Source organism: Stegodyphus dumicola, chromosome 10, assembly GCF_044657685.1.
Source record: "Stegodyphus dumicola isolate Sdum_Otavi_A_Nest chromosome 10, ASM4465768v1".
Lineage (NCBI taxonomy): Eukaryota > Metazoa > Arthropoda > Arachnida > Araneae > Eresidae > Stegodyphus > Stegodyphus dumicola.
The window spans coordinates 163,850,429-163,866,701 of record NC_140777.1 but is presented as its reverse complement, the minus strand read 5'-3'; the positions used below and the strand labels follow the sequence as shown (position 1 = coordinate 163,866,701).

At 32.3% G+C, this 16,273-nt stretch overlaps 1 protein-coding gene across 2 annotated transcripts in view; it reads right to left on the bottom strand.

The window, feature by feature from the left end:
* Positions 1-2,063: 2,063 nt before the first annotated feature.
* Positions 2,064-16,273, bottom strand: part of LOC118185946 (uncharacterized) — a 191,198-nt gene continuing 176,988 nt past the window's right edge. For both annotated transcript variants that reach the window (XM_085825795.1, XM_085825796.1), the window contains 2 exons: positions 11,883-12,055; positions 2,064-3,423 (listed from right to left, as the gene is read on the bottom strand). In XM_085825795.1, coding sequence (XP_085681921.1) covers positions 3,297-3,423; positions 11,883-12,055 — 300 coding nt within the window. In that variant the 3' untranslated portion in view covers positions 2,064-3,296. The remainder of the gene's footprint in view (positions 3,424-11,882; positions 12,056-16,273) is intronic.

Below are 16,273 nucleotides of genomic sequence, written 5' to 3'. Positions count from 1 at the left end.
GTGCTACCTGGAAGGTAAGGAGGCTTTTATATAAGACTTTCTAAGGAAACTGGTTTGTATCTACATTACACTTTGAGAAAGTGCCCATGTGCTCACACTAGTAGACCTTTTCTTCAAACGGTACTATTCAAGGTATCAACAGATTAGCAGCTACTTTTAGATATTGCAAAGATTAGTTTCAATGTTTTTTTTTAAATTGAAACAAGTGAATTTAGGAGATTAAAGAGAAGGAACTATATATGAATGAGGTAAAATACTTGTAAAATTTTCAAATTAAAAAGGCCCACATTTTTTCTTTAGCGATATGTATGACCATTATAAGTGTAATACATAACCTTCAAAAAATTATAAGTAATATATAACTGTTTCAAAAATTTTAATGAAACTTGAAACTACTTGAAAAGTTTTAGATATTTGGTTTTAAACTTTTTTTTAAACTTGCTTTATGTTAAATATTAAACTGTTTAATAATAATGCACACTACATTGTCATAAACGTTTATTTAGCTCATTTATGGTGCTTGCCACTATGGTCAATGGCTTGTCATAATTTTTTTAACTATTTCCTGATAAGCTATCAAACTCAAAATTTTGTACACACATTGTTCATGGATGATAAATACTATGTTGGGACACAATTTATCAAAATTCTATTATTTTGCAAATCTTCATTTAAAGAAAAAATAAACATACATTTTAAACTGTCTGAAATTGAATAGAGCAGGAAAACCTTTCGAATAAAATTTTTAACTTAATATATGAATTTTTAGAAAATTTTTGACATCTTTGTTTCTTTCCACTAGTTGATACCCATTTATTAAAATTTCACCACTTAAAAGTGTATCAAGTTTTGGATCTTTTGCAAACTATGAAATTAAATTTTTGCCCTCTTTTAAAATAAAAATGCTAAAAAAATACGTATTCTTCTACTTAAAGTATTCTGTACTTTAAAGCAGGAGGAAGAAAAAATTGGTTCTTCCTTAGCCGTTGGTGGTTTCAAGGTTACATTTTCATTACATCTCATAGTTCTTGCTTCTGTGTGCAGATTTCTTTGCATTTACAGTTCATTTTATTGTATTAATTACAAAAGCAACAGAGTTTAAGGATCAACTAGCATTTAAAATTCATCTATCGCAAAAATATACCGTCATTTTGAATATTTTCCATTTTACGTTAATTTACATATATTTTTCTCAGAACTTCATTTTAAAATAAGATTTTCTTAATTTTTTTTATGATAGAATATTATTATATTCGTTTGCGAAACCTTAAGGTTCTAACATCCAAAATGTATCCATTACAAAGATCTGAAATTTTCAGAGGTTCAAGCTTTCCTTTTCTGAAAAATAAGAATGATAAAAAAATGTATTAATTAGATAAGTTTTTATTTTTCCTTAAATCAGAAGCGTTTATTATAAACTTTTTTTTTAACTCAATCATTGTATTTGTCACTAAACTGCCATCAATTTTTTATGCTACGTGATAAGCTATCCAGCTCATGTTTTGTACTCAGTTTCTTATTAGAATGCTGGTATGTGTAATCCATTGTCATTCTAATTTAATCTAGTTTTATTTTATTTATATCAACAGGCATTGTTCTATTTGAAAAAAAAATGTAACTTTTTTAACAAATTACCAAATTTAATAATTATTAAAATCCGTGTATGGCCTTGGACTAAATTTCCATTCTTTTGGAATAGCAGATTAATATAGCTTTTTATTCTAGAAATAATTGTGGTCCATGTTTTAGATGATTCATCCTGTATATAAAGACCTTAAACAATGAACAAAACATTTCGCAGAAAATTTTTTATGTCTGGTTATTAATTTTTCAATTGATTAACGATAGCAAAGTATGTGATGGCCATCGACTTAAGGCCTTTGCATAGGCCTTTCTAACAAAAACTAGTTCCTGTTCATCTTACACACACACAAAACAAAAATGCTCCATACAGCAAGTTCATTTGTCTGGAATAAATCACTAGTGTTCAGTGACCTTATCCACTATATCTTTGTTAGATGTTTTTTTACTTATGTTGAATTGTAAAGATATTTGAGACAAAGAAGCAAAAACAGATTTATTTTTATAAAGTTATATAAATTATTTTTAAATGACAAAATCTTAAATATACAATCTAAAACAGTTCTTTCACTTTTTTCTTTTTCGTTTTTATCTCTGCATGTTACAGAAATCTTTCAAAATGTACTTTTATTATGATAACAAAACCTAAAAGCTTAAATAATGCACGTCACATTATAACTTATTCTAAAAACAAAGATAATTTCCTATGATTTTAAAAAAATCCAGTTAATTTTTTATATTCAGAAACATAAAATTCAAGATCCATATTGGTCCCAAAGAATTTGGAAAATTTTGTAAACTAGAAAGAGGACTAAGTTATAAGTGACTAGTGGCGATATTATAAATAAAAGTCTGATATAAAAGTATAAAAACAAACATATAGAACTATTCCAATGTCACTACAAAACTATCTGTTTCACTATTTAAGTACATAACCAGATTTTCTGTACTTTTCAGCAAAAAATTTTGCTATTTACAATTGCCTTAGGAAATTTATTAATACTTAGATTGTCTCAAATACACCAGTCATTGGATTTGGCTTTTAAAAAAAATTTCAATGGATGCACTATTGTTACTGTCCACAGTATTATTAATTGATTAATTTCATAACAGAAATAAATCTAAGTACGACACTGCATACATTCTTCCATATACAATCCACACATTTCAACTTCAGTAGCAACTACTATAAACATGTCTTATATAAAATGATTTTGATAATGGAATAACAGCTTTACTAAAGTGGTAACTTCTACCCTTGCAAACATCTCTTCTAACAAGAAAAAAGTGCATCTATAAAAACATGTAGCAAACAATAACATAATAAGCATTTCATACTATACACATTTAAATGCTTTTTGCTATAAACTTTTTCTTATATAAAAACAACAGTACAAGAAACATAGACAAAAAATAAAGTTACTACTATTCTTACAAAAGGTAAAAATATTTAAATGCATAGGCAAAATTGCATAGTTAATAAATGCATTATGTATTGCATGGATACTTTTTGAATGATTGGCATTATTGTGCTGTGCTTAAAATATGCACCACAATTTACAATCCAGCACCAGCATACATTCTTTAAGGATCATTTTCACTTAGGAATCATGCCCAGATCAGATTCTTGCATCGGAATGTTTTCAATTGCTTTTGCAAGAATTATATCAATATATGGTTGCAGAAATTATAAAAATGTACAATAATTGGCATTTTTAAGCTTGGCTGTCATCATTCAGTGTTTCATCAGGAAGAATCAGACCATCATCACCAGTACTAGAACTCAGTGAACCTCGTTTTGTAGCCAAGTAACGAGAGGGAGGGAGACTAGCACCACCTCTTCTGCACAAAAAGAAAATGAAAATATTAGTGCAAAATACAATACATAAATTTCTGAAACTAACAAACAGTTAATGAAATTAATATATCAGATTTCAACTTTCAATAGAGCATTATCTACAGATGTTGTTTCCATAACTTTTCAATGAATTTGCTCTGGCAAATAACTAAAATTTACAAAGAATCTAAATTGGCAACAGCTTTTACGCAGAAGCATAAATTGTCTGCTAGAAAATTTTTATATGTTCAAAATAATTCATGTCAATAAATTTTGGATAGATGGCTACATTTTTTAATGTTCTGAAGAAAAATAGTCTTTTTTAATGCATATAGTTAATATCTAAGGGCACAATAAAAAATATAACTCTAAAGGGGGAATCATCATTCTTTATACAACACAAAATGTCAAGATATTATCCGAAAAAGGTCAACTTCAAAATGCTAGTTTCTATTTTAAATTACATAATTGGGGGGGGGGGAGCAATACTAATTTTTACTTCCTTGTACGAAGTACAGGAAGCATTATAATCATGAAAAATTCTAGGTACCATATTTCAATGAAAATATCCATTTTGGCTGCTACCGAATGCAATTTAAGGATGTTTTTGTGTGACATCTGTATGAATGGACAGAATAAAGGACTCTTTTTTCCAAAAAAATTATAAACTGATTTAAAATGGATTCAGAAGAGATTTTTTTGGTGGCATCTGTACGTATGTATGTATCTCGCATAACTCAAAGACGAATAGCGTCAGAACTTTGAAATTTTGTATATAGGACAGCTATAGGATGTAGTTATGGACCTCCCTTTTTGGTGGCATTTGGCTTTAAAAAAAGTAAATAAATATACATATATCCACTCTGTTACTTGGTTCCATGAGCTCAGTTTTTTTTTATTCTTATATGTAGGTAAATTGTGCATTTTTTGCTTTAAAAATGATTGAATTATGATGTTTTTATCTTCCGGTTAAGGTTTTTATGCCTTTAGTTAACCTGTATGCAATATTTGTAGAATTATCAACAATTTAAAAGTTGTTTAATTGCAGCTAAGCGTAATTTTTTTTTTAACTATATCAGCCATATTCGTTTACATTAGAAACTTGGCAGAATAGTAGATTTGTTGCCAATCTAAAGAAACTAAGCTTCGCAACAACAATAGTTTCTTTTTCCATTTGTCTAATTTCTTTTATACATTATTTCAGATTTATAACAGTATTTAAATGGAACATGTGGCAATGATTAGATAATGCTTCAGATTACACAATTTGTGCACATTCAGAGTTATAAAATAAATGAGATGTAAAGCTGTTCAAGTGCCAAAGTGTCGCTATGGTAAATAAATACAGTAAATTTTAAAGAGTGCATTTATTCTATTGTGGTTTATGCACTATAGAGGAAGTATATTGAATTCAATTCAATAAGTTAAAATGAAATGCAGGAAAATTGCATATAATTTAATATTTCATGCAAGGAAGTCATGTGGTGTACACATAAGATTCCCCCCCCCCAGGAAATGCAGCCAAATACTATGCCATATATAGAATTCTTTACAAAACTAATTTATTGAGATGTATAGAACACATGTAATAGAAAATAATCTATTTACTATTATAAAAGAAAAGGAAGCAAATTTTCATACAAAAGGAAAGTTTTCATTTTTCTAGTTCAATATAAATAAATCACTAGTTATATTAAGCTATTTAAAGGGCAACTGATTAATTTCTTAAAACAGAGTAATAAAGCATGATATTGTTATTTACATTTTTATACAAACAATCGTCCATATCACAATCTAAAAATAACTGGTTAAAATGTTTATAATTTTAGAGTTACTTTTAATTATACCAACATGAATACACACAAATGCAGATGTTATTGGCAATCTAAGAAAGTGGATACTATATAATATTTCATACATTTCCTAGCCTAAACACACAAACCAGCAAAGTTACTTCCATTAATGATGTTTTTAACATTTGCCAAGATATGGAATGCAGAATTCGCTATTTTCATTGAAAGTTACCAATTACATTATTTTGAATTTGTTCAATAAATATTCTAGCCCAGAGGTGGGCAAATTAATGACCCGTGGGCCACATGCAGTCCACTAAGTCTTTTTGTGACTCACCAAGAAAGCCAGAAAAATTCGCTTTGAACCGATATTTCCTTCTTGTGCACGACTGAATATTTTCCATCACGATGGCCATATCAATATGCATGTGAAGTGTAAATATGATTTGCAGTGCTCCTAAGTTGATCTGGTTAATATCAATTTTGTCTTTGCAAAATATATTGTACAATTAAGTCTCCGACGTTTGACAAAAAATAGCGCCATAGGTAAGTTATGGTTAAAATAGTCTGATGTAAGACACCATATCATAAGGTTGGGCATCTGCTAATAACAGATCACTGAAATAATGGCAATTTTGTATTGGGCGTCATATATTTTTTCCATCCGAAAATGTGGAGTTTTAAGCCAAAAGAGCATCATTTGCTGGAACTTTTGATTTACTTCTTTAATTTGAAGAAATCTGCAGCTGAGGTGCATTGATTGCTTGTAGAAGCATATGGTAAGGCTGTCTTAAGTGAGAAAGGCTGTCGTGATTGGTTTCAAATTTTAATAATGATGAATTTGACATTGAAGACAAAGAACGGAGTGGAAGGATGAAAATAAATGAAGACACATAACTGGAAGCATTATTGGATGAAGATTCATGCCAAATGCAAGTAGAACTTGCACTTACATTAGGAGTGACTCAAAAAAAGAATTTCAAATTGTTTAAAATCATTGGGAATGATTCAAAAGCAACAAAATTAGGTTCCATATAAACTGAAGCTGAAAAATGTTGAACACCAAAATTTTACACATGAAATGCTGCTTGCCACACATAAACAAAAGGTTTTTTGCCCACTGTATAGTCACTGATGGCGAAAAATGGATCCACTATGATAACCAAAAGAAGAGATCACGGAGATGACTAGGCCATGTTCCAACACTGAAAGCCAAGCAGAGTATTCATAGAAAAAAAAAATCATGCTGTGTATATGGTGGGATCAACTTAGTTGTGTATTATAAATTGCTCAAACCAAACGAAACTATCACTGGGGCCCTCTACTGAATACAACTGATGAGACTCAAAGAAAAATTGCTTACCACTACTACTCCAGACATAACAAAATTATTCTCCTGCATGATAAGGCTCATCCACATGTTGCAGCACCAGTCAAAACCTACTCAGAAACATTCAAATAAGAAGTTTTACCCCTCCCACTGTATTTACCTGACATGCAAATGAGAAGTTTTACCCCTCCCACTGTATTTACCAGACATGCTCCTTCTGATTACTACTTCTTTCGATTGATGACGTATGGAATATCTAAGCAGTGCTTCAAATCATAAGAAAATACCAAAAATTGGGTTGATTAGGGATAATCTCAAAAGATGAGGAAAAGTAGTGGCTAGTGATGGACAATACTTTAAATAAAATACAACATACCATTCTTTCACAAAAATGGCCAATTTTTGGAAGAAAAAAAAAAAAAAAAAGGCAGAGACTTATTTGTACTCCCAATATAAATTTCCAACTTTAGTAAAACCTAGAACCCTCTGGAAAAATGTAAAATTCATGATGAATGTTGTATGTTTAATGAAGAATGGGAAAATACTATTTCTTTGGTAATACAGGGAATAAAGCAGTGTGTTTATCATTTCATGAAACTAGTCATATTTGAGGTGTACAGTCTGAAACGACATATCAAAACACACCACAGTGCAAATTTGGTCACATAGTTTCCAAAGCAGAACGCAAGATAAAAGCTGCAGACTGCATAAAAAGGCTGAAGAAGCAACAAACATTATTTTCAAGCCAACACTTCAAAATAGTACTATGAAAGCAAGTTTAATGGTAACCTATAATCTTGCTATATGGAACAAGCTTGTTATAGATGGAGAATTTATGCAGTGTATAGTGGAGTGTGCAAGCTTATTGTGTCTTGACAAAAGAAGCAAATCTGAAAGCATTTCAACATCAAGAAAGACTACAGTGTGGCATATTGATTCAATTAGTTAAGAACTCGCAGAACAGCTGAAGACTATGAACAAAGATTTTGTTTGGTTTTCTTTGGCACTAAATGAAAGCACAGATATTGAAGATACTGCACAATTACTCATCTTTATTCATAGAATTCAAAATTTTGCCATCGCAGAATTACTTGGCTTAGAATCAACAAAAGATAGAACTACTGGTACTTGAGTGTGCTGTGAATTGTGAGAAGAAAAGTGGCTTGGCCTGAAACAAAATGATAAGTATAATACAACATATGGAGCTACAGCTTTCGGTGGGAAAAATATAGGCATGGTTAAGGTTTTAAAAAACAAGTTACAAGCACAAGACACAGACATTGATAGTCTTTTTCACAGCATTTTGCATCAGTAGAGTCTTTGTAAAGCTGCACTGGATTTGCAGCACATAGTAGGTGCTATCATTAGTGTGATAAACACACTCAGAGCTAGGGCACTCCACCATCGGCAGTTCAAATCTCTTCTTGAGGATGTGAGGACAGAGTATGAAGATGCAATTTATTACAAGAGTGGTACAGCCTGGGTAAAGTGATAGAAAAGTCTGGGTATTGCAGAACGAAATCCTCTTATTTCTTGACACAAAGGATATACGAGGGTTGGAACTTTAATAGTGGCAACACAGCTGAAAAAACGCTACGCAACAAAACCAAAGAATATCGCATATACCACACGTAAACTACATACCTACCTTACCTCTCAGCAAAAAGACTCGTCCTGCCTACGTCACGCACACGAGGAGTGACGCGAAGAACGGATCCTTGTATTAGCTCGCGGTCTAAAGTAAGTGTTGTCAGGATGTTTTCAAAACAAGAACAACGATGTTGGATAAAAATTGAATGTGAAAGGTCGTACAGCACGACAGTGTCATCAAGGGCTTCAAGAGGCTTGCGGGGAATCTGCATTGCCTTACAGAAATGTAGCAAGATGGGTGAAAGCATTCAATGAAGGATGCCAAAACATGGCAGAAATGCTGTGGCTAGGTCGTCCGAGTGTCAGTGATGCAGACGTGCAAGCTGTTGCCGCACTAATGGACAGTGATCGCCGCCAAACGATTCATCAGCTGGCCAGACAAACAGGATTAGCGCATACGACTGTGCTGCACATTCTGAAGGTACGCCTTTCCATGACAAAAATTGCTTCATGATGGGTTCCCATCAATTGACGGAAATGCAGAAATGGCTATGATACGATGCTGCCCGAACCCACCTGGAGCCCTATCAGCGCGAAGGAGATGCTTTTTTTACGCTATATCATTACGTTGGATAAGACTTGGGCCCAATCGTACCAGCCAGAACTGAAACGCCAATCAAACAAATGGCGTCATCACAGTCACCACGAAGTTCGAAATTTCGTCAGAACCCCAGCAATGTGAAAGTTGTGGTGATTCTCATGTACGACTGTAATTGTGTCACCCTAACGCATACCGTTCCCCCACAGCAGACTGTCACTGCGCAGTGTTACTGCTCATTTTTGGAGCAGCTTTGAAAAAAAAAAAAAAAAAAAATGGTGACACTTTCTGCAGAACACTCCTCTCATTTTGCATGACAATGCTTGGCCGCATGCAGCGCAAGCTGTGACTGATTTGTTCAAGCGATGAGGCTGGGAAGTGCTTTACCATTCACCATACTCCCCAGATCTAAGCTCTTGTGACTATGACTTAATTCCTAAGATGAAGGAACCACTTCGAGGCACTCGCTTCCAAACTGTTCCTGAGATTCTTGCGGCAGTAGACCGGTCCATTCAAACTATCAACAAAACAGTCGCTGCTACAGGTATTCTGCGACCTCCACATCGTTGGAAACGGGTTGTACACAATGCTGGCGACTATATTGAAGGACTGTAAAACATGGTAACATGAATCACTTTTGTATTCCTTGTAAATAAATAGTTGCCACTATTAAAGTTCCAACTCTCGTATCTCACGATTTTGTTACAAAAATAGAATTTAAAGAATCAAATGATGTTTGCAGCTAATATATTTGAGATACTGAATGGGCTGAACGTGACATTTCAGGGAAAGGGGTTTTTTGCACATGAAATGCGGAAGTATGTAAAATCATTCAAAGCATAACTAAATCCATTTGCCAGGGAAGCAGGTGAAGGGAATTTTTGTCATATCCCTTTATTAGGAAAACAGAAAGTGTTTCTGCTAAGATTAGAGATCAGCTGCAGAGTTTAGAGGATGAGGTGACAAGAAGATTTCAGGACTTAGTACCTAAATTCCATTTGCTCTCTTATGCCATCACTGCTGATATTGACAAAACATGTGAAGAGCTGATGCTTAAACTTACTGACTTGTCGGACCATGCTGTGAAAGAAATGTTTAATGCTGTAACATTAGTTGATTTTTACAAATCTTTGTCTGCTGAAAATCTTCCATGTATGAAGAAATTTGCTAAGAAAATGTTCTCAATATTTGGGTTTATATATGTTTGTGAGTAAAGTTTTTCTTGCTTGAAGATCAACAAAAGCAAATATAGATGATCTTTATCAGACATTAATTTTCAAACTGTGATGAGAATCTCAACAAATAACCTAAATTTTCAGACTGTGATGAGAATCTCAACAAATAACCTAACTCCTGATTTTTTTTTTTTTTAAAGGTGCTTGTGGTAGGGTTCATTTGTTTCATTAAACTGACTCTAAAATTAAATGTGCTTGCAGCTACAGATTACATGAAATTAGCACAATAAATATATTGAATAAGACTTAACTATTTTATTTAATTTATATTTACTGATTTTTAAAGTACAATTTTTACCTTTTTTGAAATGAAAAAGTTAATTAATAAATGCAATCATTTTAAAAAGTGCAGCCCTTCACTTACACAGAGTGGCCCCCCACATCAAAACAGTTGCCCACCTAGCACTGTGTAAAAATGGGAGAGCAAGGTTAAGTGTCTCAGAAGGAATTATGGCATGTTGACTTGCAACAATGATTCTATGATGAACTGTTCAAAGTGTGAGCCAGTGCAACAAAAAACCATGTTTTTCTAACAAACTACTTACCAGAAGTTAGTGAGGAAAATCCTAAGATAACTAACTACAAGGAAGAAACCACCGCACTATTGGCTGAATAGCTAAAAAAATTATGTTACTGAAAAACACGTGTAAATTGATTTTTCCTTTTAAAGAGAACATGCAAGTGCTATCGTGTTTTACATCACATCTTTTCAATAAAAGCCTGTTCTTTTATATATTTTGCTTAAATAGCATTTGTAATGCTATATAATGCCTAGGTTTTACATACGATGACTAATGAAAGTCAAAATAATTCCGATATTTCATACTTTCCACAAAAATGCCAAAACCTTTAAATACTGCCAAGACATTTTGAGGCATTCTAGTCCATTTTTTCATATACTGCTGATAATATATACATATATCCAGAGGATACACTAAGCATACAAGATTAAGAATCTTAGTTCCAGCTTATTTCATTGCAAAAATACAGTATCAAAAAAGTATGTTAATTTTCTGTTTCTATTATTGGCAAAACTTCTGGTCAACAGCAAATTATAAAGTTTTATGAGAAGCAAAAGTTATATGTGGATTTTGTTGCCCCTAATAACTTTACCAATCAATGATCAAACTGCATTAAAATAATGTAGTTATGCAATATAATACTATCTATAATCTTTCTTTCTTAAACACCTTAACTCTTTCTTTTCTTAACAATTCTAAAATATTCTCAGCAAGGCTGTTTTATGTTCTGGATGTTCATCAGAATATCATGAAAAGAAACTTTTAATAGTCAACTAATAGAGAAATACATCAATAAGACCAACATCAAGCAAAAATGTAAAGACTTAATCTCCAGAAGACCTCGTTGCCAAATTAGTGCTTCTGCTGCAAAAGTATGTGACATGGAAGATATCTTCCTAAAGTGTATACTAATCACTTGCAATGCATATATTGCAGTTACGGGCTGTTCATAACAATTCTGATTACCCCTTAAAATTGTAACCATTAATTTTGTTACACTCAGTATGTCTTTTTTCTTGCTTATTTTTTCATTTGATAGTCATTTTGCCAGTAAAATTAAATCTACATGATATATATCCAATGCTTAAATTGTAAATATATATAGCTTAAATAAATTCATCAGACATTTATATATTTTTAAGACAGCCTTATATATATATATATATATATAAGCATATATATATATATAAGCCTTATATTGCAATTATTTTTGGATAGTTTATACTACAGCATGAACTATCCAAAAATAATTGCAATATAAGGCCACCATGCCTAAAAATATATAACTGGGAAGAGTTAAAATTATCTCTGTGGAAGGATATTTTGTCACTGCAATAGAATTTTACAATTTAATTTGAAATAGAACTCTTAAACACTCTAAATTGTATATAAATTACCTCATTTTTGTTTTCAAGGAAGATGCTTCACGGTTTAGGGTAGCATTAGCTTCGATCAAGTCTTCAATTTCTCTCTGAGCTTTCCTTCTTTGAGCTTTCTCTCTTGAACATTCTTCCTCTGATTCATCAAGTTGCCTCTTCAAAGCTTTAACTCGAGCATTCATTTTTTCAACCTTTATAAAAATTCAAAATTTTTTTAGCAAATCAAAATATTCTGTAACACTAAAACTACATAGCCTGCTCAACCAAGATTTAACAAGATAAAAAAAGACTCAATCCATACACAAAATAAACAAACACAGGAATTGGTTTAAAAAAAATATTAATTGACTTAAATTTAGCAGATCTTTGTTACTATGAAAAATACACACATAAAAATTGATGAAGATCTACAATTATTTGGTTGTAACGAAAGTTTTCCGCCAAGTACTTTAGAGTGGGTAGTAATCAACAACCAAGTTTATGATTTTCTGCCAACGTTTTGGTAATTTTTCAAAGCCTTTGGCCACAAGTCCCAAAACAGATCAACCTAATTCCAGATATCCTAGCACCAGGAAGATGTAGCTGCAAGTAAGAAAAAATGTAGAAGTCCGAAGGAGTGATGTCGGGGCTAAATGGTGGCAAAAGATCCCATTCGAGTCCTTACAGAGTCCAGCCAGTGAATACCAACACATGTGGTCTTGCATTATCTTGATGATATATTACTTTCTTGCACTGAAACTCAGTTTGACCTTTTTCTTTGATAGTAGCATCTCGCTGTACACCTTATCGTCAAGGGTTTTACCTTTTCCCAGATACTCTTTGCCAACTGACAGCAATTCTCACATATACAAAGCATGAACTATTTTTTAGTCGAATTGCACTTTGCGACACTGCTGACAAACTCATGGGGGCCTTTACCAGCCTGTGTTATTGATGCAAATCCACTTTTCATCACAAGTGATGATTTGGTCCAGAATTTTGTCCTTACATTGCTATTTGGGCAGATTAGTGTAGGTCCGAACACGTCTATCCTTATCTGCTTCAGTCAGCTCATATGGCACCCAACGACTGAACTTGCACGTCAAGTTTATTTGATGCATAACAAGACTAATGGACACTGCACTAACATCCAACTCCTTCGTAAGTTCTTGAGTTTTTGCATACTGATAATCTTCCGCAAGTTTTCGCAGGCGGGCTTCATCAACATCCGTAGGCTGACCAGAGAGCTGTGCTTCTTGAATGTCATAGTCCTTGTTTTTGAACTTTCGGTACCAAACTTTAAAGCTGTATATATGATTTGGTGACATTCTGCAGCTGACTTTTTGCAACTGAACTGGAAGTAAATGATGGTTCTAATCTGGTAACGTGATAGTTCCATTTCAGACACCTTGTGCTTAATGATAATATTTTTTTACAAATTTTACAACACAGTGTTTTAAAACAAGTCTCTTTCTTTCAGATGCCAAAAATCGTTTGACAAAATGTGATTAAATGAGCCAGCACAAATTGTTTGTACAGGCAATATTTGCGGTGGCAGAAAACTTTCATTAAAACCGATATTTACTAGGTGCTTCAGAATATCATCACAGTCAAGGAAGGATTAAGACTTTTAGAGGCCCAAAAGTTTTCAGTGCCTCCACATAATACATTTATAGCCTAATTCTGTTTCTCTCTCTCCCCCCCCAAAGTTCTGTCTCAATTTTGGTTTAACTGCAGCATACAATCCATGGTAAAACTAGCAATGAGAATTTTTGGTGATGCCCTAAGCCCATGCTTAATTTTCTTTATGGTTAATCCAGCTCTCAGCAAATAAATAACTCAAAATCGACACAAGAAAATACACTTCTTATCAACTATTAAGAAATTCTTAACTACCTGAAAGTTCTATGTAAAACACTATGTTAAATGTTATTAAATTCAAAAAACATAAAAAAGGGTTCCTACTAACACTCAGAGAAAAAACAGGTTGTTAAAATTTAATGTCCATGTATCTAAAACAGGCAATGCCAGTCAACATAATTAAAGGATCACAGGACCTGGATATTAAAAATGTATTTCTGCACACATTTCATTTTTACTTTTAAAAGCAAATCTTAATTTTATTATAAACTGTAAGTGTGAGATTTAAATAATGTTAGTTTTATTATTTTATATTAATAAAAAATAATGATTAACTTTAATGTTAGCAGAATAAAAACAAGTTTTCTTTTACGAAATGAGAAACTTGTTTTAGAAAACTATAAATATAGGATTATACATTTAGTTTCAAGACCTATATAAATAAAAACTTAGCTTGCTGTTTCATTTGCAAACAACAAAAAGAAACTGTGTTCTAAGCCACAGTTTCTTAAACTGTAGGTCGCGACCCACAGCTAAAATTAAAATTAAATCAGAGTTTAATTTTAACTTTAACAACAGCTTAAATTTTAGCAATTTTGATATTTCTTTATTACAATAATTTTTACATCTATCTAATGTTTTTACACAATGTATCTGAAAATAGGTAAAGATTAGACAATACAGACAAGGAAAAAATGACAACATTTGTTTACAAATAAAAACTTTAATTTTACTTGCTTTGCATGTGACACTGTTAGTTCGTCAAAGGCCATGTATATGCAAGATCTTTGGACTTTGGTAACCCATGCCAACTGGGCCATCTTTGACTTCAGCCATCTCATTAGTGGCAGAATGTCAGCTGTTCTATGCGGACTGTTTCACATGTTTGAGCACCCCTTCCCTCTGAATGTATATACAATGCTACTGTCCCCATAAAAAAATGCATTCGGTTGCTTTTGCCATCACTGTTTCGTTTGTTTCATCAGCAAGTAGATAACTTATTTTTATCAGTTATCATCTATTTTGAACAAGAACCCCTTATTTTCTCAACAATAATTATCAAATATTTTTATGAATCATGAATAAGTGGTTGAGTTTAGGTAATTGAAATAATAATAATAAAAAACTGAAAAGTCATCTTCAATACCTAGCACGAGCGCAGATAAAATACCAAGAAAATGCAAATATGATGAATCGTATTTGGAATTTGGTTTTACTTCTTGTACTTATGATGGAATTGAAAAGCCATTATGCTGAATTTGTAAAGAAGCTTTGGCTACTAAAAGTATGAAACTTACCAGATTAAAGTGACATCTCAATATAAAGCATACTACATACTGCATCTTTTGAAACTACAAAAAATTTGGCTTTCAAAACTTTGTTATTGTGAATGAAAAGTGTTTCCTTGAGTCTTATGAAGCATTCTATTTAACTGCAAAAAATAAAAAGGTTTATTCAATTGGAGAAAATCTAATATTGCCAGCTGCTATTATGAGTTCATGAAGAAAATTACGCAGATGACATCTGTAAAATTCCATTTCCCAACGATACTGTTTCAAAGTCAATTTTGGAATTTATTGAAGATCAACATCAGCAGGTAATAACTAGGCTCAAAATGAGTACTAAGTTTGCAATCCAGCTGTATAGCTCAACTAATATTACAAACTTGGCTCAATTATTAATGTGTGTTACATATATTTTTGAAGAATGTACTCATGACGAATTTTTGTTTTCTTGCTCTTTGGATTCACACACCAGAGGCGAGGACATTTTTGTAAAAGTTAATGAATTTTTCATTCACGAAAGTTTGCAATGGAAAAATTGGGTTGGCATTTGCACAGACGGTGCTAAAGCAATGGTCGGTTAAAAAAAGCTGGTTTTCTAGCCAAAGAAAAGTAAAATGGCAATAAATGTGTAACATCTACTCATTGCATGATACATCGTCAGGCACTGGTGCCAAAAATTATCAGTGGAGTTAGATGTTGTGCTTTGAGATGGTGTTAAAGTGGTCAACTTTGTCAAAAGTAGTGCTCTGAACAGTCGTTTGCTTTCAAATCTTTGTAAAGACATGGGTTCTGAATACGAAAACTTATTATTACATACAGTGGTAAGATGGCTTTCAAGAAGCCACAGTTTAAAAAGGTTATTAATATTAAAAGATGATTTTTTCTCTTTCTAACCAAACAAAAATATGACTTAGCGAATTTATTCCATACTAAGTTGTAGCTGTTATTAGAGTGACATTTTGGAAAACAAAATGAACTAAATTTGTCCCTTCAAGGAAAAAGGGGGCAACATATTTATAATCAAATCGAAAACTGATGCTTTTATTATAAAAATTTCCAATATCGAGAACCATGGTGGAAAAGGGTTTGTTAGAAATGTTTGTTGCAACAAGTGAATTTTTAAGTGAAAATGATGAAATAAATCATCAAAAAGATGAGTTGCTAAAAGTGATACATGAACATCTTCGATGTCTTGAGAAATATCTCCCTGCAAATTTTAGTGCTGAAGAACTAATAAAACAGTTTGGAATTAATGTGGAAAATATTACTTACTCATTTGCTATT